Raw genomic sequence first — 22,226 nt, forward strand, 5'->3', positions numbered from 1 at the left:
CAAAGAGACTTGTCAAAAGCACTTGTTCTAAATACAGCAAAGCAGTGGACTCTACTTGCAGTGCTGGCTTCACAGTTCTCAGTGAGGTTTGGAGAGACCAGCTGTTTGCCCCATCAGAGCTCCTGCTCTTAACAACTTTCTTCTCAAGCCTTTTTTATCTAAGGATAACTACTGAAGTCAGAGAAGGAGAAAAGAATACAGAGATGCATATTCGTAAGAGAACATCCTGAATCTGCACCTGCTTTATTTCTAAATGTGATAGATGATCACTTTCAAAACCTAGTCCAATTTTGTCCAAGCCAGGTTTTGGCTTTTTCTTTTAATTTTTGGTTATTTTGATTAATATGTTTTGGGGTACTTCCTCAAGCAGGATTTATTACAAGGAAGAAATACACACAGATGTGCACACAGCTTAAATGACTAGCAACAACATTGCTTACAACTTGAAATTCGAGTTTTACACTGAATACTATCAACACAAATATATCTGAAGCAATATTTAATGCATCTATCACTATCTGAATACTTTGGATTTTTTTTTTTAAACCTTTTCTACACAAACTTAAATACTACAATAACAGGCTTAGACAGTTAGCACTGGAGGGGAAAAAAACAAACAGCAGGAGTCCTGTAAAGCAACAAAAATATTTTGTTATATGTTTACCTATTCTAAATAGATTTGTACAGAAAAGTACATATTTTTACCAAACACTTCAGTCAATTTTCTCTAGTTTTGTTTTAATGAGTATACAAGCACAAAATAGATTGAAAGACAAAAAATGAATGTTGAATGTGCATCTTGTAAACTTATTTGAGTCAACCATCACACCAAGTGGTTCAAGGTTAAGACCACATGCTTAAAAAGAAAATTTAGTTTGCCTCCTGCTATAGCAACAATATCTCTACCTGTAACACCAATGAGTAGACAAAATTAATACTGATTTTAACTGTACAAATTACTTAAAGATTTTTAAGAGCTGCTATTTTGATTAACCAGATCGCTCCCACAGAACATTTGGAAATAAGATCTAAAATTATATAATCTACCCATCTTGTATTTCAGTGATTTAATGTAGCCAACAGTCCTACATAATTACTAGGTTAATTAAATAGTTAGCTGTATTTAGGACAGAGCAAAGTTCAGGGAAGGTAAATGTGGAGAGGAAATGCAAGAAATACTTGGGCCTAGAACATGCAAATTTTGCTGCTGGTGACCTTTAAAAAAGATTCTATTACATAAGGCTGAAAATCCTCATCTCCGTACATAACACGCTGGCATTAATTTAAGGGTATTTTTTCCTTGTTCCATTTTCCTACCTTGTAATGTGGGTCACATCAATTTGTTTTAGCAACAAGTCCTAATTAAGCCACAAAATAAAGAAAACAGACTATGTTGGTTTAGCTCTTTCGTTATTAAAATCTGCTGTTAGGAGATCTCAGTTGCAGAGAAATTGCTGTTTACAGAACCTTCTTGCTTCAAAAGATGTATCTGTGTCTTCTAGTTACTAAGTGTCCTGTAGCTACTATGGAAAGAAATAGGACTACAGTTACAAACTATGTGAACTTTCTATAAGAAGTTTTAAATTTAAAAAACACCAGCGTGAGGAATGACAAAGTGACTTATGTTGCATTAGTAATTAACTGTCAAATAACAAACAGAACCTCAGGAAATAAAACTGCAAAACCAGAAAACCACTACTGAATAGTCACAACCCCCTGTAGCTATTAGATGCTTTGTAAAGAAAGTCTTCAAACAAAAAACTTGGTAGCATTTATTACATCAGGTTAAGTACATGCATAGTATGAGAGCAACTCCATAAGAAGAAAACTAAATTTTGTTTAATCTTTAAGGTTCTAATGAAGTTGAACCACACATACTGCCCTATGTTCACACTCAGTACATAGTTATCTGCATACTTAATTTTTAACATATTTAAAGACACATCATATTATGATTTCCACTTCAAAGCATAGCTCAAAACTTTTCCATGCAAAGAGCTATACCACAGATGCAGTTAGGAAAAAGATTGCTGCAGGCTACCACACAGGTTACCAGTTTGTGATCTTCATCAGGAAAGAACCGCTTGGGGCAAAGCAGAACTTCATTGCTCAAGCTCTCTACAATGAAGAATTCAACATAAGAGTTAGCACAGGAGTTCTTATTACATGTTTCAAAGTGATTCCAGCTGAAAATAAACCCTTTCTTTTCATACAAGTGATCAGCCAAGGGGTTTTCAGTTTAAAGAAACAGCATTATTGAAAGGTCACCTCTTCATACACTGTAATTAGAAATAATCTTGACATATAGGCCTTCTACTGCTAATAAATTTTGTTATCTTTACTGAAGCCCTTATACATGCAGCTATTACACAAGCATAGCCAGCCAAAACAGTCACCTGTGTTCACACCATGGCTCCCTGATTACATGATCGAACATAAAACTCCAGGTTCAACCACAGCCTGCCCTCATGCCCACCCACTCACTGTCATCTCTTCCCTCCTCCCCAAATGACCTTCTATAAAGCTGTGCACTGAGCCAGCCCCAGCCAGAAAGGGAGGGCATAAAAAAAAATCAGCTTTCTGCCTATCAGTTCCCTGTGTGGTTCACATCACATCTGCACAGCCAGTAATTCAGGTACAGGGAAGCACTAACTGAGAAGAGGAAGACTGCAGAGCAACCTCAAGCTAGATTAAGCAGACTGCAGACTTGTTGCATTAAATTGGTAAAAACAATTAACTTCTTAATCCCACAATATGATGTACATCCTTGGTGTCTGAACATTGAGTCGCTATGACCTCTGATGGGGAATCTTCATGTGCTTTCTCAGAGTAATTGCCAAAATGTGAGAAAACATAATTCAGCTTCCTGTCTCCCTGATACTAGAGATACTTTGGGTTCTCTGCCTAGCATTTTAAACAAGCCCTATCCTCAAAAGGCTGCTTAAAAGGTTATCATATAAACATTTCACAAAATGCTCAAAAAGTATATTAAAGCAAACATCCTTGCCAACATGAAGTGCATCTTTCCTCCATAGTTGAAGCACCAGGAATAATTTCTTTTAGCACACAATGACTTCCTGCACACAGTATGATCCATTAGTAAACACAGAGCAGGCCCAAGATTTCAGCCCACACAGCATCAAAAGGGGTATGAGAACCTCAATGTCTTCATCAAGTGATAGCATCTCAGGAAGTTTGGAGAGGAATCTCCAACTGCTTCAGAATTCTTCAGCAGAAAAATAGATAGGGAGGAAAGTATCAGGCTCTTTGCATTTACGTCCATCCTTCTACACTTCAGTATCAATCTTAAAACCCAAATAATAATACATACTTGAGAAAAAGCAAAGGAAAGAAATCCAAATACCAGGCAACATGGGAAAAACAAAAAAGCATAAAAGCATATACTGTGTTCAAATTGATTGTTTCTACATGCAGAGTAACCTTGGCAATCAGCCACTGCACCTTTCAACAGCTAATTGGGTAGAGAAAGTTTCATTCAGATAAAGCTCAAGGGTTGTCTTTCTAGAGCTCACTTGACTCTTGTATTAAACAAATGAATCAAGAATGTATCAAGGATTCACTGTTTCAGTGAAAATCTGCTCACTTAAGCTGAGAAACACCTGGTGTTAACCATTTCAAGAATGTTTTTATATCACTTTCATTTAATCAGAGACCAGAAAACTGGCTTGTTTGAAGAGTCACTGTCTCCCTTTTTTGTACAAGACATTTAAAAAATGAAAGGAAAAAAAAGACGATAGAGAATAAGGGAGGAGAATCAGGAAATGTAGTAATTTCACCAGTCACACTGCTGCATTATACCATGCAAATTACAGACGTTTGGACCATTACTGTTGCTACCATTTTTGTTTTGGCTGACTATTTTACAATAATATTTTACAATTATATATGTTAAAATGTTTTCCAGAAAATTCACCCTGAATAAGACCCAAAGCAGACAGGTGAATTACAAAGGTGTGGCTGTCTGGTTTTGCTATTTGTATTAGTATCTGGCATTAATAGTAAAAATTCAAGATCTTCAACTAGTTGTATGCAACTAAACTAGGCCATAGGATAAACTTCCAGAAGAAAACAGTGCTGAATTTCTTAAACAGTATACACAATTTCCACCAGTAAGGCACAAAGTATTTCTCATTTGTCTACAACAGACCTACAGAAACTCTAATATAGTAATAACAATTCACTGTATATTTCGGAATGTTACAAGAAAACATCCAGAAAACAGTAGAGTTACAAGAAAACATTTTGACATCGAGTTTAGAAAGCCAAATCAAAGCATGGAGCAGCACACTAACTGAATCATGAGAATTCTTTTTGGTTCAGCAAACACTTGGACTTTGGTTACTTTTGGTCAGCAGTTTGACAAGTCAAAACATTTGTTAAGCCCCACAGAGCATCCCAGATTTACATCTCACTTATGACCTCCAACACCTTAACACCCTTCTTCCCAAGGATTACAATTAACACGAAGAAGGAAATAATGGATAGATTGTAATACAGGAAATCAGATGGTGCACTACACAACTGCAAAGACCATAAAAAAGTACACTGGACAGTATATGAGGTCAAAAATTAGAGAGACCAAAATTTTAGATAGAAGCATCATATTTTTAAACAGAACCCATGGTGTAAGAAAATGAGCTGGACAGCTGAGAGAGATCACAGAATGGACAGGCAATCCCACTTCAAGCACTGGAAGCACTGATGTGAAGTTCAATGTTCCCAAGTGCCAACAAAAGAACTTCAACAGCAAAAAGTGACCTGCTTAGTCAATAAATTTTCTCTGCTCCTTAGGTAAATTAAAAAGTCAATGCTCATCCAGAGATAACACACTCTGAAGTAGTCTTTACAATAGGGATGAGATAAAAAGCGGAAAGTCTTGCAAATCAGATACAATTTCTTTCTAGAAGTGGTACAGTTAACTAAAAAAGTGGTAATGACAGCACAAAATTGCTTTTGGGAAAGTACACCTTGAATGCATACCCCAAAAACCCCCAAACAAACCTAAAGAAAGTTAAAAAGCCAAAATTTAATCAAATAATTACAGTAAGGGGCACTAGAGGGTCCAAAAGATGAGTAAAAGGAGTTAAAAACTTGGCAATATATGTGCACACATAAGAAGACCACACGGTTAAAACAGCAAAATGAGAAAATTAACATCTCCTGGGATCTTGCACAGAAAAGTAGGGGGTGTCAGAAGATTCTCAATCATTACTGTAGAGATTAAAGAAAATTAAACAAACCAACAGCAGAGCTCTTTGTCATCATAGAGACTGAAGTCTCTACACAGCCTCAGAGTTAACAGAGGTAGGATTATGGGGTTTTTAATATAAAATACAGTTGTCTGTAGATAGAGATGTTGCCTTGTGTTGGTAATGTGTGTTTTGTATAGTGCCTAGCTTAATGGAGAACTGCTCTCCCACCTGGCATTAGAAATGCAAAGAAAACAATTATTGCACAACTTCAGTAGGAATTGTGTTTAAGTAAGTCCTCACTTACATACTATAAGACACAATACGACCACACAGCAGCACAACAATAGTTGTCTTATGATCTGGATTTCTACAAGTAAGCATAGCTTACAAAGTAACCCGTATCTTTTCAGCCAGTTGTATTTGAAAAGTAGCTGGGCTGCTGATGCTCAGTCTTGCTAGAAGGTTTCTCCACAGGCACCTGCTAATGCCCAAGACATTTCCACATCTCACAGCTCATGAAATTTGAGAGTTGACTCATGACCAGGTGATATGCATTTGTTCTGTAATAAAACCATCCCTCATCTAATGACGCTTCAAATAACAATGCAGCAAGTATGTCTTACTTCATCTAGTGTTTAAAACTGATATTGTTACTTTTGAGAGGCCATGTCTTTACAATGGATTCTTCAGGCTAGTGACAAGCAGCCAAACTTTCCAGTAAAGATAATAATAAACATATGTTTCCCTCTCTAAGTACCCCCAAACTGTCAAATTTTTCCCTGGATTTCACTTCTGTACTCTAAATAAAATCACTGGCATAGTCATACAATTCCATGAATGTGGTTTTCATAGAATAAGCAGCAGTATAAAGCTAAAATACAAAGATTTTTTTAATTAGGACTTATTTGACAGCTTCTAGTGTATGACTTCTGAAAGTAAAAATTAAGAGTTCTATTTCCAAAAAATATTTAGTTCCACTTCCAGCATTACAGTCGACCTGCAAACACCTATGTAAACTATAGTTAGAACTATTTTGGACTTAATCTATTTGTAGATTACTGTAAATATTTACTGATGCAGAAACCTAAAAGCAGATTACTACTTTCAGATACTGGCATTGTCTTGAGTGCACAGATTTTGAAATAAGCTGTTAGCCTCAGTGGTTTGAGAGCTGTGAGCAAGGCCTTGGCAAGAAGCCACATCCTCTCCCAAGAACTGCTGTGAAAGTGAATACTTCTATCAAGCAAAAACTGCCTCAGACTTGAGGTTTTCACACGTCACAGTCTCAATTACTTGCCATCAGTTCCTCATCTCATTTTCACATCCCTTGACTGTGGAAGGCGTACTGGCTGCTGTGAGAACTCTGCTCCTCCAGCTGTTCCTTTATTCACACAGGAGTTACCATTCCTTACCTCCTTCTGCAGCTGCAACTATGAAAATAGCATCAGTTTCATGCTGTAATTGCTATGGCTGTCCGAGGAATTCTAACTAGGAGTGTCTGAAACTAACAAATTTAAGAGGTTACACGTTAGTAGAATACCTAACACATCACCCACACTGCTTCATCCCCTCAAAGATATCTTCTAATACAAAGAGATAAAATTTTACTTAGACCTATGATCATGAAAACCTATGGAATACTTTTTAGATTCAGAGATTCAGTTTACCCACAAATTTATTTTTCAGGTATTGACACACCTTTAAAGTGATATTTAAAATATTAACTACCATGTTCAGTATTCAAAATTACACCAGGGACACATGTCTTTAATGCACTAAAATTGAAAATCTGTATTCAGCAAGCTTAATACTGGGTGATCATAACAGCACCTCCAGTCCAAGCAAAACTGTAATTAATATAGACTGCACAGCATAGCCAGCAATTAAAAAAGGATTTAAAAATAAAATTTAAAAATTCACTTGCACAAACATTGCAATATTATCTCTAAACTCTTTAAAGCTTAAGTATATTTGAAATCTTTCTCTGTTAATTCATCATGTGATAGGTAAACTAATCCTATATGGTTCATCCTTTAATTGACTGTTCTCCCTATCATTGCTATATGCAAAGAAGGACGACAGATACTATTTCTGTGGCGCCCCCACATTTCATCACTGGAGCTCTGTGCACACCAAGATCAAATCCAAAGAAGCCACAACACGTAAACATTCAATGTGTGGTAAAAGCACCTCCTTTCTCCAGTGCAGTGCGCATCGCTACATAGTGACTCCAGAAGTACAGACACTTTTTTTCCCCTCTTTCCAGCGTGTATTGCTATGCTGAGAAATGCTACATCACGTCAAACTTTCCCTGCATATACTGTCCACACACAGTGGTTTGTGAACAGTCAGATTCGTCAAGGGGTTCTCTATCGGTGGGGTGGGGGCTGTGGGAATCACTGCCTCAGAAAAACCCTCCTGCTTGCATTTTGTGAGATTCTTCTCCCTTGCCTCAATACTTACTAAACCATCAGCTTAGGTGCTCCATCTAAAACAGACCTAATAATTTTGACCTAACCAGGTCAGCCTGCGGAGATATTCCACATCCAAGTCGGGACACGAGAATAACAAAGACCTGAGATGGGGGCATGCCGGTTCTACCCCATCTCCCGGAGGAAGAGCTCCCAGGGAGACGCAGAGATGCTGAGGCCTGCCCGGGGCTCATCCCATCCCTCTGGGGAACCTTCGAGGGGCATCCCCGCCGTCCAGGCCCGACAACTTTCCCGTCCACGTGAACTCGGACAGGGAACCGCAGAAACGCGAGGGACACATCCCGGCCATCTATCCGCGTGTCCCACTGCCCAGCTCCCGCAGCGCCAGAGGAACCAGAGGTGGCCGGCAGGAGGAAAGGGCGGGAGAGGCGGGGAGCAGTCGCAGCATCCCAGCGCTATGCCTGGCGGCTGCCCCGCACCGCGGGAAAGGCGGCATCGGCCCCTTTCCTCCCCCGGCTCCGGCCGCCGCTGGAGCCCCCGTCCCTTCCCGCAGAGCTGCGGCCTCGCTCTCGCAGCAGCGGCACCGCTCACCTCTCTTGGAGCTGGGGCTGGGGCTGCCGCCGGCGGCTCTGGAGCTCTTGCGGGAAGCCATCGCACCTCCCGTCGGGCAGCGCAGGGGGGCGGAGCGGGAGCGCGTCGGGAGCCGCCGCTGCCACCCGAGCCCTGCGTGCGGCGGGAGCGCGCTCAGGCCACGGCGGCGCGGCCCCGAGCGCCCCGCGGCCCCGCCCCCGCGCCCGCCGCCAGCCAATCGCGCCAGTGAGGCGTGGCGCCGCTCCTCTCCGATTGGCGGCGGCGCCGCGAGGGGGCGGGGCGGTGGCTCGCTGGTTGCGCGCGCCCGCCGCGCTCCCCCGCCGCCGCCGGCGCCTTTGAACGTGGCAAGCGCGGGCGCGAGCCGCGGGCTCTCGCGAGGGTTGGGCCGCCCCGGCGCTGAGGGGGAAGGTCGGGAGATGGAGCTGGGTGGGCGAGAGGGCGGCATTCACATGGACACTCCGCCCAAAGCTTCCCTCCCCCGTCTGAAACCGCGCTACGCATCCCGATGAACTCCCAGATTGTGGGAAACAGCATCGGTGTGTATAAATTTCTAAAGGCCAAAAGCATGGAGCCAGGCTCTTTTCGACGGGGCCAAACAATAGGACAAGATGCAACGGGTGAAACTGATGCACAGAAAGTTCCACCTGAATATGAGGAAGACCTTCTTTACTGTGCGAGTGACCAAGCCCCGGTACATCTGCCCCGAGAGAGACTGTGGAGTCTCCCTCTCTGGAGATGCTCCAAGGCCATCCGGACACAACCCTGTGCCGTGTGCTCTGGGATGATCCTGCTGGAGCAGGGAGCTTGGACCAGCAAGGCACCACGGTGATCCTTTCCAACCTGACCCGTTCTGTGACTGATTCTATGGAACAGCTTGCCAAGCCTTCCAGAGAGTGCCTTTGCAACCAGCAAAGTGAAAGGGTTTGAAGTTTATCACATCAGGTGATGAGCTCACCAACAATGCTTTTTGAGGCTTTAAAAATACTTAAAATTGCCTGTGACAAAATAAATGTCTTTTTTGCAGGAGTTCAGGATGCCTCTTGGTACCAATGATTCGGTTTGAGACTGGGTTAAATACCAGTTTGCCATAGCACTAAAAGTCTGAAAGAAAAAATCAAAACTCAGCTTTGAGTCCTGACCATAAATACAGTGTTTCAGGTCAAAACAAATAATTTTGCAGATTAGAGCCTTTACAAGTCGATGGGTAGAGAAGGAGGCCTTTTCTCAGGTCGGCACTGAGTTTTGGGTAGTAATGCCATGAAGCTAACCAGAAACAGTAATTTACTGGAGAGCATTCATCAGTGTTTTTAAATGGAGTTTGCACTTAGATGCTTAGTCAAGTGACAGGATATCAGTGTGGACACACTGATAACGCTTCAGACAGGAGAAGTAAAAGCAACTAGTTCTGGGAACATCAAAAACTGTGAAGCCTAATTCTTGGTATCTCTCGTGAATTAATTGGTATCCAGTAGAATTGAGTATCTGAACTTTTCATGTGGTTGTGGCGCTCTTACCAGAGTCTTATTTTCACGTGATGTGTAAGTACTTAATATGTTTTGAGATGCTTTCCTATTGTTTGGTGACGCTAAAGCTGCTAGGCAAGTTTAAAAGCTGCTAGGGAGGAGTAGATGTACTCATGACCATGTAGAATTTATCACAGAAAAGCTAACAGGATGAATTATTAACATTTCAGCAAATTGGAAAATACAATGCTAGGAATGAATTGTCCTAAGGAAAGCAAGAAAAAAGATTATAATCTGGTACTGGGATTACTGAAAAAACAATAATTAGTAAAAAATAGATGCGTAACTATGTTCTTGCAAGTAGCAATTACTGTCAATTGAGAAAACAGCTGTTTGTGGTTAATGTGGGACACAGTTTCCTGAAGCTATACTATGGGAAATGGCAGTTTGATAAGAAAAGACATACTGAGAACATTGAAGCCACTGGACAGGCAGGGACACTCAGAAGGATATTGCTAATGTTTTGCTGTGAACCAACGTTTTGGCTGTAAATGGACTGTCAAATTCCTTACTTCTGTTTACTTTGGCACACAGCTGCCTGCATTTTGTAATTGGTGTATTCAGTACCTGCTTGTAAATTCTTCTGTCCAAGAAATCTCCCTTGCAAGATTAAAATATACTCCCAGAGGTGCAAATGCTCATACAGTATTGTATGTTTATGCTGATTACAATCCTTCTGCGTCATCTTGTTGTTTGGAGGTTTCTGTTGATCTCCTATAACATCAGGAAGACCTTTTCCTCCTGGTCCACGGACAACTTTAAACTGAAAAAGAATGTTGGATAAGAGGGGCTATTGTCTCCGACTGATCAGAGAATCTTTTTCTTAAAATCTGATCATGATATATAGTTTTGGACTAAGCAGACTTTCATATTAATTTGCAGAAAGTGCTAGGCCTGATTTTCCTGCTGAAATCACCTGAGCACAATTCAGGTACAGGCTATGGGATCATGTTGTGCTATTGAAGAAGCTTGGGGCAGCTTGATAGCAGTTATTTTAGAGAAAGTAACACCTAATTTGATTTAAATTTACCAGGGTGACTGTTGTTACAAATGATATGACAACCCTTTCTGACCTGGAATATAATGACAATAGAAGCAAATATTTAAAATGTCATTTTTGAGAAAGGGTGACAAAGAGAAACGCCAACAGTGTGGGTAGGTACATGTGAATGGCTTGTCACTTTTTCATATGCTCAGTTGTTTTAGAGCTACATGTTTGGTGCATTTTAAGGGTGTGCAGGAAACCACAAGAAGATAAATATCACCTTTGTTTGTAGGAGGAAAAGAAACAGGGCAGAAAAAGAATGTAACAATGAGAAAGGAGCAAGTTTGTGAGGCAAAGACAAAAAAAATTAAAGCCATAAAACCTAGACGTAATAAAAAGAGGAATTATGAATAAAGACAAGGGCTGAGATAGACCACACAGTGGTCAGTTGGAGTCTTTCCACTTGCATCAGGCTTTTTAAAGGAGAAAATTAAAAATAATTTCTCTTGGCAAGAATCACATTTACCCTCACTCCAAGCTGTCCTTATCGACTCCTTGTTGAGACTACAGCTAAACTAAATTGAAATTATGCTGCATGTCATAAATCATTGTATTAAAATAATGCCACCAATTAATGAGCCCTGTTTTGGGAAATAAATGCATGATTTTACTGTGCATTTTGTTTCTCTAAATACCTTTGCATTAGTGCAGTCATAGCTGTTTTGCTGTCCTGATTCATTTAAGCACAGTGACTCTGCTTTTTGACAGAAAGAAATACGTCCAAGGTGATAAGCAGAAGCAGCAATGAAACAATTACACAAGAAGAGGATTCAGTCTCTAGTCTCCTAATTTCTAAAAGAACTGGAAATATGTGACCTGTCTGTAACAGTGAAAAGAGATGCTGAGTGAAAGAGGAAATACTAATATGAAAGAATGAGCGACATCTATTAATTTAAAGGAGCCATTAAATTAGGCCTCTATTTTTCACTTCCTGTAACATAGATGAATAATCCATTTTAAATCCTCCTTCACCTGTACCAAAATCAGTGCTATAGTTTTCTGAGTTTATTGCCATTCCTTTCCATTTTTATCTGAATTTGTCATAAAAGCATCTGTTATTCTTCTAATAGGCCTTGACATTTCTTGTCTGAAAAAGTATGATAATTGAAGGCTTAAAGGGTTCATCCTCATTCTCTTGGTGTCCTTGTTATTTGTATGTTGGTCATTCTAATTGACATACAGCTGTCCATTCAATTACATATGTTTTTCATAAATAAATGAGTTTCAATTTATTATTAAGGGAAAGCCTATTCTCCAAGAGGGGGAAAATTATTTTATGTCTTAATATATTGCATTGAAAAGAGGTAGGGAATTCTCTGGATGGCATTAAAAACTAATATGTTACAAACTCCAAGATGGTATAAGATTTTCTATTGAAAACTTAGGCATTTCGAATTTTAAGGGTTTGATTGTTCAGATAATATTTTTGTCGTGCATGGTGAGTGAACTATGCACCTTGCTAGCCAGTTGGAAAAGGTGTTCCCACCAGCAGGCTGTGTTTAAAAATGTGCCTTGGGTAAACATAGGGCAAAGAGGTGATGAACAGGTTTTGCTGTTTGTTTTCTCAACTATCAAGTTGACACTTGAACTGCTGATACTCCTTCTGGTTACAGGCAGTTCAGAGAATCAACATCCATCCATTTGCATTTATCAGCCAAAATTCACTAACCACTTGTAGAGAAACAGACCGGATGTTTTGGGAAGAGGGGGAGACAAGAAGGTAAAGAGTGTCTCAGTTCTCCAAACCTAAACAACTGCATTGTCTGTATTGGTGTTCCACTTATAGCTAGTTGAACCTGCTGTAAAGTAAGATGTAGTTCAGTTGGTTATTCTTAAGGAGGAAATATCTATTTTATTTATTTATTAATTACTTATTCTCACGGTACTTTCATGGCAGTAGACACCTGTTATTAGATTTGTGCATTCTTATAGAAACTTAGGACACTTTCTAAATATTTGATGATACTGACAAATAGAAGACAGCCATTTGTTGGAGGGGCATTCAGAAGGATGTAATAATCCAGAATATAAGACACTAAGAACTTGAGCCAGGTGAAACATGTCTGGTTCAGGTGTAGCTAAAGCTGAAGTGGAGTTTGGTTTAAAGTTGCTAAGGTAAAACGTAGGTCAAAAGCTTGTTCCTTGTTAGCTGATTTGTATTTACCTCACCAAGGAGTAAGTCAAATAGCATTTGGCCTTGGATCAGTGGTGTGGCCTAGTAGCCTGGGATTTGTTACAGCATTGCTTGGATTCTGGAGGTCTTACTACAGATTTTGCCAGGTCTGATTCAGGTGAAATTGATCCCTGTGAGTGTAATAAAAGCTGAGAATGAAGCAAACTTCTCAGAGCTATATTTTTTTTTAATCTGGGGACTAGATTTTGCATAAACTGTGAAGATATTTGGAATTTAAGTCAGTCAGGCCTGTCTCTAGGCACCAGGACAGTAATGTGTGGATTTGTTTCCTACAGCATGAGGTGCCCAGTAGAAAAGAATAAACATTTATTTGTGCACCTGTAACAGTTACTTGTAAGGTGAAAGACCAACGGAATAAGCCTTAAAAGGTATTTAAACTGAGGTCATACCTTCAAGATGCATTGAGAGCAAGTGATGGAGCTCAAATAATAAACCACTACAGATAAAGACTGCAACAAGCCAGGATCAGTATTATTTCAACTATCTTAGTTACAATCCTCACTAGAGTGGCAACAAGAGAATATGGCTTAGTCAGCCATTCCCAGCACATGCCATCATATGTGCCACTGAAATTAGCAGGAAAAACACGATGCAGAAGGTACTTTCCTTCCTTTTCAAGGTTGGAGGTACTGCCTGCACTTTTCAAGATATTTGAACTGTTTAGCAAAAGTGGGAAAGAATTAAAAAGTTCTTTAGCCTACAATTGCCTTTGGCAAGACTGTTGTACAGGCTGGAGCAAAAGTAGTGATATTAAAAGACATATCTGAATAGCAAAAATTGCTGGTCAGAAGCTCTAGAGTTTTGTTTGTTTAAAAAGCCAAAACCTCTGTTGGCCATAAATTAGGATTCTTAAGCTTGAAGATTGTGAACAGATGAAGAGAAATAGCAATGGATTTAATAAGTTATCATAATGGATAGTACATTTCTGTGAATGACTTGGCAGCTTTCCAGAATCAATCTGGAATATTCTTATGAAATCAGCCATCACCAATAGCTGCTTGCCTCAGATGCCATGTCTGAACTAGTCTTGCTGGTTCACACTGTCTAATCAAATAATATTGTGAATTTTCCATATTAAAAGAAAACATATTGTACAAGGAGCAGCTGGATACACTGTGCCTGAATTCCTGAAGATTTGTTTCCTTTTTCTCCCAAAAATCTCTCCCACCTCTGCTTCAGTAGCCTCCCATCTTCCACTGAGAATTGTGATCATCCCTGTGGAATATTCACATAGTGTCCTGTCTGCTTAGTGCACAGCTGAATGGCTGCCATGCTCTGGCCAACACACCCTTGCTGATTAGTCATCCTGTTGGCAAATTAAAGAACTGAGTCCTCTCTAGTGAACTTTGAACCTTTGGTTATAAATAAATACTGTTAAAGTTTATTTAACATATGAAAAGTTCTGCAGCCTTGAGAGGCTTTTACATACCCTGTCATTCCAGAAATAAAATTGAGAGACTTCACTTAGCTGCATTTAGAAGAATTTAAAAACTGAAAGCACCTGCAGAAACAGGTAAGCAATAGCTAGTATTGTTTTTAAAAAGAGATGTAATAGAGCTTGCCCTGTATGAGGCTTTTGCAGTCCATGCCACTTGCTTAGGGATCCCCCACAGCTAATTTCAGTCAGACTGTAGTAAAGGGTCAAGGCAGCAAATGAGATGAGTAGTATTCCCTTCAAAATTACACATTTCAGTAAACTGGAACAGATCAAATGCTAGAAATCTGTCATGCTTTTTCTTTGCAAGTTATTCTGGGGGGAATAACCTCTAGCATGAGCTCTCACACCTGAGAGTTTTTCCCAGCTTATGGAGACTACTTCTGCCTAGGGTAAGCACACCCACATACCCACACATCCACAAACCCCAAAGATATGGGACTTCTTAGTATAATGACAAATTATATAGAGATAAATCGATTAGTGCTAATATTTCTGGACACTCACCTGCTCCTTCATTTTACAAGGTGAAAAAATACAGCTTAAGGTTCCTGTTTTCATGAAGCAAGCTATTTCTCTCTAAGCCTATTTCACTTTTCAGTGATACATGTAGCAGTTGAAGAAATGTAACTTAATCATAGAATCTTGGCACACTCACTATCCTATATACATTAGGCAAATGACTTTTAGTAATAAAATGTTCTGTGTTTTATTCATTAATCTTTGGAGTTTGATGATGTGAGTAGGATGTGGACAGATCTGAGAGGATTTGGTCTAAAACTCACTGTATTTCATTACTCCCTTGAGATAGATAATGAAATTCTTATTTTCTGCCTGGTCAGCCTTTACTGCAACTGTAAATAATGCATTTGAATACTTCTTTTTTTAAACAGTGTATTTTTAAAGCATTCTGCAATAAGCATTTTATGCCAGCTGTATGCTTCCATTAAGTCTGCTTCAATTTTCCACAAGTATGTCTTTCCCTCCTACTGGAGCAGAACACTTTCAAGTGTGGCTCATTTTGCTATTTGTCTGCATAACCCTTGGGGTTTTTGTTTGTTTTGGTTTGTTGGGTTTTTTTTTTTCCCTGTGTATTTCACTATAATAGTTTCAGAAATTTCTATTAAAAATTTTTCTTGACAGATAAGATTTATACCTGGTTGCACTTAATGACAAGTAAAAGCCAATTTTTTTGCTGAACTTTTCAAATTGAAAGAGCAATTGCTTCATTTATTTGAAGTAGCTAGGCATGCTAACTCTTGCTGAGGTGCAGCCTAATGTAAGAAACATGTGGCAGTACTGAACATTCAGGGCAGCAGTGTATATATACATGCTGTACTATTAATATTGTGCCTCCTCAGTGAGACGATGGGGATATATATTTGGCAATCAAAAGAATAATTCTGTGACACAGAAATGTGTGACTTCTTTTGCTTGACATGACACAGCCAAAGCAGGTCTGTTTGCAAGCAAACTGGAAGCAATGTTTTTTATTAAATACATGTAATTAATATTTGCTTTGATAAAATATGTAAATAATAATAATTGTGTGTGTATTAAGCAGTCTGAACTGGGCAGGAGCAAAGGCTCGGTCCAAGAGCCAACGAAGGTGGGGAGTGGGACTCAGAAGTGTTAGATTTAAAGGGAGTGGGAACAGGAAGCCAGAATACCCATTTGTTAAGAGCCTATTTGCATAGGGTCTTTGTGGCCCATGGAGTTGCCAGCTGCCAGTTCCATCTGGCAGGTATAAGCTAGTGTTTTCCTCTGGGGAGCAGGTAGGAGCAATTCACCTTACAGTTTGAGTATCTTGTAGGTGTGGTGGTCATGATAGTCTATCCTGTAATTATGAGGAGGGACTACTTTGCAGTGGAAAGGCACTATCATTCCAATGAAAAGTTTTCTGGTTTGTGGCTATGAAATATCTGTTACATGGAAGGGTTGTCATTTGTTCTTCATAATTCAGATGACTGTGAACTTTGAAACTGCTCTTATTTTTATCTGATTAGTCAAGCTTGTCAAGTTTGAGACTAAGTACTGGAAAACTAATATTCAAAATAGCAAGTTTTAAAAAAGCTAGAAAGATCTTCATGCAGAATCTTAACATTACACAAAGATCCTGCATTTTTGAGGGCTTTCAGCTTTCATTTCCTTGCTTTGTGGGGAATGAAGGCAGGGTGCCAAATTCTGTGTATTGTATAGTCTGAAAAAGGAGACCGTGACTGGTCAGACCATGAGTGGGTCCCAGCTCCACAAGCTGACAGATGCCTGTCATTTGTCTGACATCTGACTTTCCATATCAGGATTAAAGCTATTGTTTCTCATCAGTTAAAATGCTGACTTCATTTGCCCATATGTTGCATTTTAAAATAAGCACTGGTGTACTTTCTTCTATGTTCTTTCTTCTTCACACACCCCCTTAAAACTCTTGGCCACAAAAACCAAAATTGCCCATGGTGAGGACTAGTGCTCTGTAAACAATAGGATAGTGCCATTTCCTAGTACTCCTTGGCCATCCCTATGTGGTCCTCTGCTGACTTAGAGGATGTGTTCCTTTGCTGGAAGGGGAAGCCTGTTTTTTACTGAGGTGGTAGAGTTCTTTTGATCTTAGCTGCTACAGCAATATGAATGAGAAGAAGCTGAATGGAGTCATGGCAGCCTCAGAATCTGGCCTGTGTTGTAGCTTTTTTGTTCCCTGTGTGAAATTTATAAGCACAGCTCCTATACTGGCTCCAAGATAGTATTGAATGGCACATAGAGCTGGATCATACCAACTATAACTCTTGGTTTCAGTTGACTTTACTGATTTACCTCTGTAAATTCTCTGGCCATAGGTTTGTAGCCCTCAAATTATGTTATCTGGTTTGGAATGTACTTGTCTGTGGAGTCTAAGTTCAAACTACCATTAAACCTTTATCTTGGTTAAGGTCTTAACAATTCTGATGTTTTTTTCTCAAAGTTCTTGCTATGTATTTCTCTAATACAAATTCAAATTCCTTTTTAGTGGTAAAATTTCCACTGACTTCCATTTACAAAGTCATTCTTTATCTTTCTGATTTTTCTCAGGCTACTGCTTTCTTTGTAGTAAGGTGTTTTACAAACTGTGCCATTATCCATTGCCAGTAGATGGAAGGTGATGCTGTGAAGGTCTAATTACACTGCACTGTGAGATTTCTCTGCAGATGTACAGGAAGATAGTAATATGAACCTACAACACCTATCACAGCACATTAACTGAAGTAGTGAAGTGTTTAGCCTAATCTAAAGAAATCTTATTTCAAGAACCTGTTTGCTTTACTCATGACTGGCTACTAAAGTGGCATTAATGATAATTTAGGAAAACAGCCTGTGAACCTTTAGCATGCTGGTACATTTGGAACAAAATGTTTTATTAATGTAAAGGTATTCGGACTTTGGGATGGATCTGAGAAGGGTGGGGATGCAGGGAAGGGACAGGCAAGAATAAGTGGCAAGTACAGTCAGGGAATTTTATGTGCTCAGGTGGCTAAACATGACCCAAAAAAATTTTTAATTGCTTAAACCCAAATATACTTTACTAAATTGATTTAACTGTCTTTGATTACCTTTTCGTAAAATCTAAGTGTAAGCCAGAATCTGAGTGGAGATTACCAGAAGAATACAAGGTAGCAGAGAGTTCCTAACACTGAGAGCTTGCTCTGCATGGGGAGAACATGTCCTAAGAGCTAAGAAAAGAAATAGAACACACCCACACCCAAGATTAATGTAATGCTGGCAAACACAGTGTGTCCAGTGTGGTCTTTGGGAAGAGATGGTTATTGTTTGAAAGGGAAAAATACTGAGACCTTAAGGGGAGTGTGGAAGCCAAAGGAACGACCAGTTCACATGCAATGAAGCTGAGAAGAAATGTAAATTTATGGGACTGTGTTTAGTTAATCCAATCAAAAGTATTAATAAGCAGCTAATTATAAGGATTTGGACTTTGATGATCCTTGTGGGTCCCTTCCAACTCAGGACATTCTATGATTCTATGAATTAATATTCCATTGGACAAATAGATCCATCAGTGGCTGTCAGTGTCCTGGCTGGAGGATATTGCTGTGACAAAAAGGCAGGACAGGTAGCCACCTGCCTACTCCAGAAGTCCATGGTGTTTCTCAGAATAATTTAATATCTCAGCTGGGAGCAGCCCACAGGTGGTGGGTTAGTCCCACAGCAGAACTGAGTGTGTGTTTTGAATACCTCATTGTGTAGGTCCTCCACTTGTAGTATCCAGTATAGACCAGTTAAGTCTGTTTCTCTTCTTCATACTAGACTGCCAATTCCATTTGGATTGATGAAGAAGAAGAGAATGGAGCTGCAGGACTGTAATGCAGTGACAAGAATGGGCTGAGGGATCCCATCAGGGGAGGTACAGGATCTTACTCTGTGAAAGCAGGTAAGGGTCTGAAGTTTTATATCTGTTAGAGGGCAAATGATGTTTACATCTCTGCTGGATGACCATTCTTGCCCCATGGGGGAAACCTGCACAGAGATCAAGTCAAACAAAAAAACTCCTTTGCATACTTGGAGTGTCAGTCTTTAGGTGGTTCTGCCCACTTTTATCTTTGCTTTATCCCAGGATCCTGTAGTGAAAGAGGGGTATCTCAAGACCAAATGAGCAAAGGGAGTGTCTTTGCTGTCACCTTCATATCTTCTTTCAATGCAGCCCACTCTAGGCTCTCTCTTTTGTTCACATCATTCCAAAGGCAGGGTAAAAATGCCATCCTTTTGTTTGTACAGTACATAATTGCTCAGGTTCAAACACAGTTTGTATGCAGTCCTAATGTATGAGTTTGTATGTAGTGGGTTTGTGTGTGAGCTTAAACATGTGTATACGTATCTATTTATTAAAGCCTTTCTATAAACAGGCTATTGATAAAAATTGTCTCATAGAACTTCACAAGTTTTTTTAGATAATGCTAAAGCATTTATTTTTACCTACATATCCCAAGGTGTGTCTTGGAGTGTTTTCCATCCCATGCTAGCCTAGACTGCTAAAGGAGGAATTTGTCTTAAGTCATAATTAGAATAAGAAGAGAAAGTAGCAAGTGAAGTATTTTCCTTTTTCCCTTTCTCTTCTAATATCTGTAAAAGATCTGAGCTTCCTGGACTGATTGCAAAGCTGGCCCTCCTACTCACCCCCGTGACTGTGAGTAGCTAGATTTTCATTGGGGGTTGCCAGTGGCAATATGGAGGCTCTAGGGAGTAGGAGGATCTGTTTATTTTACATTGTTACTAAATTATGTGATTTGGTCTGAGGAGTATTTATTAGCTTGTTTATGTATTATTGAAACCTTTAAAATATTATCGATGATGCCTACAGCTTTGAAAGGTGCCTTTTAAATCGCGTTACCTAGTAAGTATAATCCAATCAAATTGTGTAAAAATACATACTTGCAAGTTATAATCAAGGAAGTCTTTAATATTTTTTATAAATTTGAATAACTTTATGATGCTGAGATTATTTGCCTGAGCGTAAAGCTATGTATTTTTATTTTGCATAACATTCTCATTTGCAGTGCCTGGTGGACCATGAAAATAAATTAGAAGTAAAATATTTAATGTAAATGAAAGTACCTTGGAAGTCATCTGCATAATGAAATATAATATAATATATAATAGGACTTTATTATTTTTCACCAAAGACTCCTATAACAGTAAAAAGATAAGAGAACAAGATTTAGTATAAAGAATCAGTTCTGTGGTACAGCTAGTCTAGAAATGGTGATAAGCTTCTGCTAAGGAAAGGTTAAAAAACAAGTATCAAGATCGATGATACAGAGAGCCAGCTACTCAGGACTGCACATGTGAGGAACATTCCTTTCTAATCTTTGTAGGTGATCGGGTTATGCCCTGGCAGGGGACCCTGGAGTGCTCATATTACCTTCAGCTGGCTCAGCAAGTGACTGTTCTTGAGTTGCCAACTAATCATCCAGCCCCTTAAAAAATCTTGCAATCTGTATGTGCTGTATTCATGTCATAGGGAATGTAGTGATATAAATCCCTCTAATATGAAATTGCATGTCCTTTAGTTAGAAAGGTGATAAATTATTTCTAATTCCATGAAACAGAAGTCTGGTTGTTTTTAGGAGCTTCATAATTCTCTGGAAATACAACTTTTCTTCCCCAAACAGAAATATTCTTCTAGTCATTATTTTTTATTCTAGGAAAATCTTGATATTCTACTGCCTTTATTTTTGGTCTTTGCTTGTGTCAAGCATTTACTTATTTTAAACTAAAATAACCAAAAGAACTCTTAAATGTTTTCAAGATGTTTGTAATTAATATGTTCAATTCTTCTGGACAGACACATCAAATCTGGGAGGGAAGATTAAGTGGTTGGCACCAAAGGCAAAGGGGAACAACCTACTGTGTCTGACATAATTTACATAAATCTTTCTGTTATTTATTCCTAGTTCCACAGAGCACTGTTTTCTTCCTGTTTTAGATGTTCTTGCTAAGCAAATACTTTGTAATAATGATAGGACAAATACAAATTTTGTGCTTTGTTTCAAGGTTAGAGAGTCATCCTGACTTAATAGGCAGGGAATTGTGAATTGAGAATGGTATTTAAGTTTGACAGTGTAACCTCCAAAGTTTCTCCCCAGCCAAAGTTTTTCTGTCATTTTGAGGGAAGCATCTGTAGTTCTGTCCAAGAAACTGGGAAAGCCTGTCTGAATAAACAAGAGCAAGCCTAACATTCTTGTTCCAAATTCTTCATCTTGAGGACAGAAGATATGGTCTGTGGGTCTGGAGGATCTGTTTTGGCCTGTGGTATCCTACAGGCTTGGACAGGCATGGGCCCAGGCTGAAATAGTGGCAGTTACTGCAGCAGAGAAGGGACTTTCCTTGGCAGGCTCAGCAAGAAGTGTTGCAGATGCCCGAAGATAATACTGAGCTGATTTGCAGGAAAGGTCCTCTCAAGTGTGGTTTTGCTGCAGTACAGAGAGTTCATGCTTTCTATCACCCAGACAGGCAGCACAAACCTGAACACCACAAACCAGGCAGCAATGGCAGAGTTCATGTCACACAAATTAATCAAGCCAAAGCACACGGAAGCAGAACTGTTTGATACATGTGTTGCTGGACTGAAATAGATGTGAAAAAAGAGCCAACTTGAGATAATGACTCAGTGGACCCATGGACACAGTTCTTTTGTGGCTAAACTGTAGCTCAGTAAACCTGATAGCATTAGGAATGATGTTATGAACATACTTCTGTTACATGGTAGATTTTGTTCCTTTTATTGAGTGTATTCCTCATAAATGTGCACATTTAATAGAAATAGGATTGTGTGCTTTCTTCCCTCACTCCTCTTTTTCATTAGAACTATCAGATCTCAGTTTTTCAGGGGCTGGATAGGCAGAAACATGGTAAAAGTGATTAATGAACAAGCAAATCCAGCAAACTGTAATGGAAGATATGACTGGAAAAAGGAAAGAGCTTCAATGGCCATGGAAACCAGAGAACCTCTAGCTGAGCCAAACTGGTAGGTGTGAATAGTGAAGGTGTGGCTGTACTTCTTTTAGAACCTGGCTGGCCTGAATGAGGCAGTTCAGATGACTCTGCCTCCAATAATGTGGTTGAGCCACCTCCTAGATAACCTAGATAAAGTCACCAGAGATGTTCTGAACAGCAAATATGTGGGTCCCTTCCCTGCTCACAAAGCCTCTCAGGATTTGTGAATAAAGAAAAGGTGAACAGGAGAATTGTTTAGCTTCTCAAATCCAGAAGCACAAGTCTGATCACCTGGCTGACTTGTTTGTGCCCGGAGG

The 22,226-nt window shown here is 39.5% G+C and overlaps 1 protein-coding gene across 7 annotated transcripts in view; it reads right to left on the bottom strand.

Moving 5' to 3' along the window:
- Window positions 1-8,419, bottom strand: part of ASPH (aspartate beta-hydroxylase) — a 112,123-nt gene extending 103,704 nt beyond the window's left edge. For 6 of the 7 annotated variants that reach the window (XM_085052915.1, XM_085052914.1, XM_085052912.1 and 3 more), the window contains exon 1: window positions 8,237-8,419. In XM_085052915.1, the coding sequence (XP_084909041.1) occupies window positions 8,237-8,297 (61 nt within the window). In that variant the 5' untranslated portion in view covers window positions 8,298-8,419. Of the gene's footprint in view, window positions 1-2,053; window positions 2,119-8,236 lie in introns of all 7 variants that reach the window. The other variant, XM_085052918.1, reaches the window with a different exon arrangement.
- Window positions 8,420-22,226: the final 13,807 nt, after the last annotated feature.

This window comes from Lichenostomus cassidix, chromosome 2, assembly GCF_008360975.1.
Source record: "Lichenostomus cassidix isolate B80296 chromosome 2, HeHo_3.0, whole genome shotgun sequence".
Taxonomy (NCBI): domain Eukaryota; kingdom Metazoa; phylum Chordata; class Aves; order Passeriformes; family Meliphagidae; genus Lichenostomus; species Lichenostomus cassidix.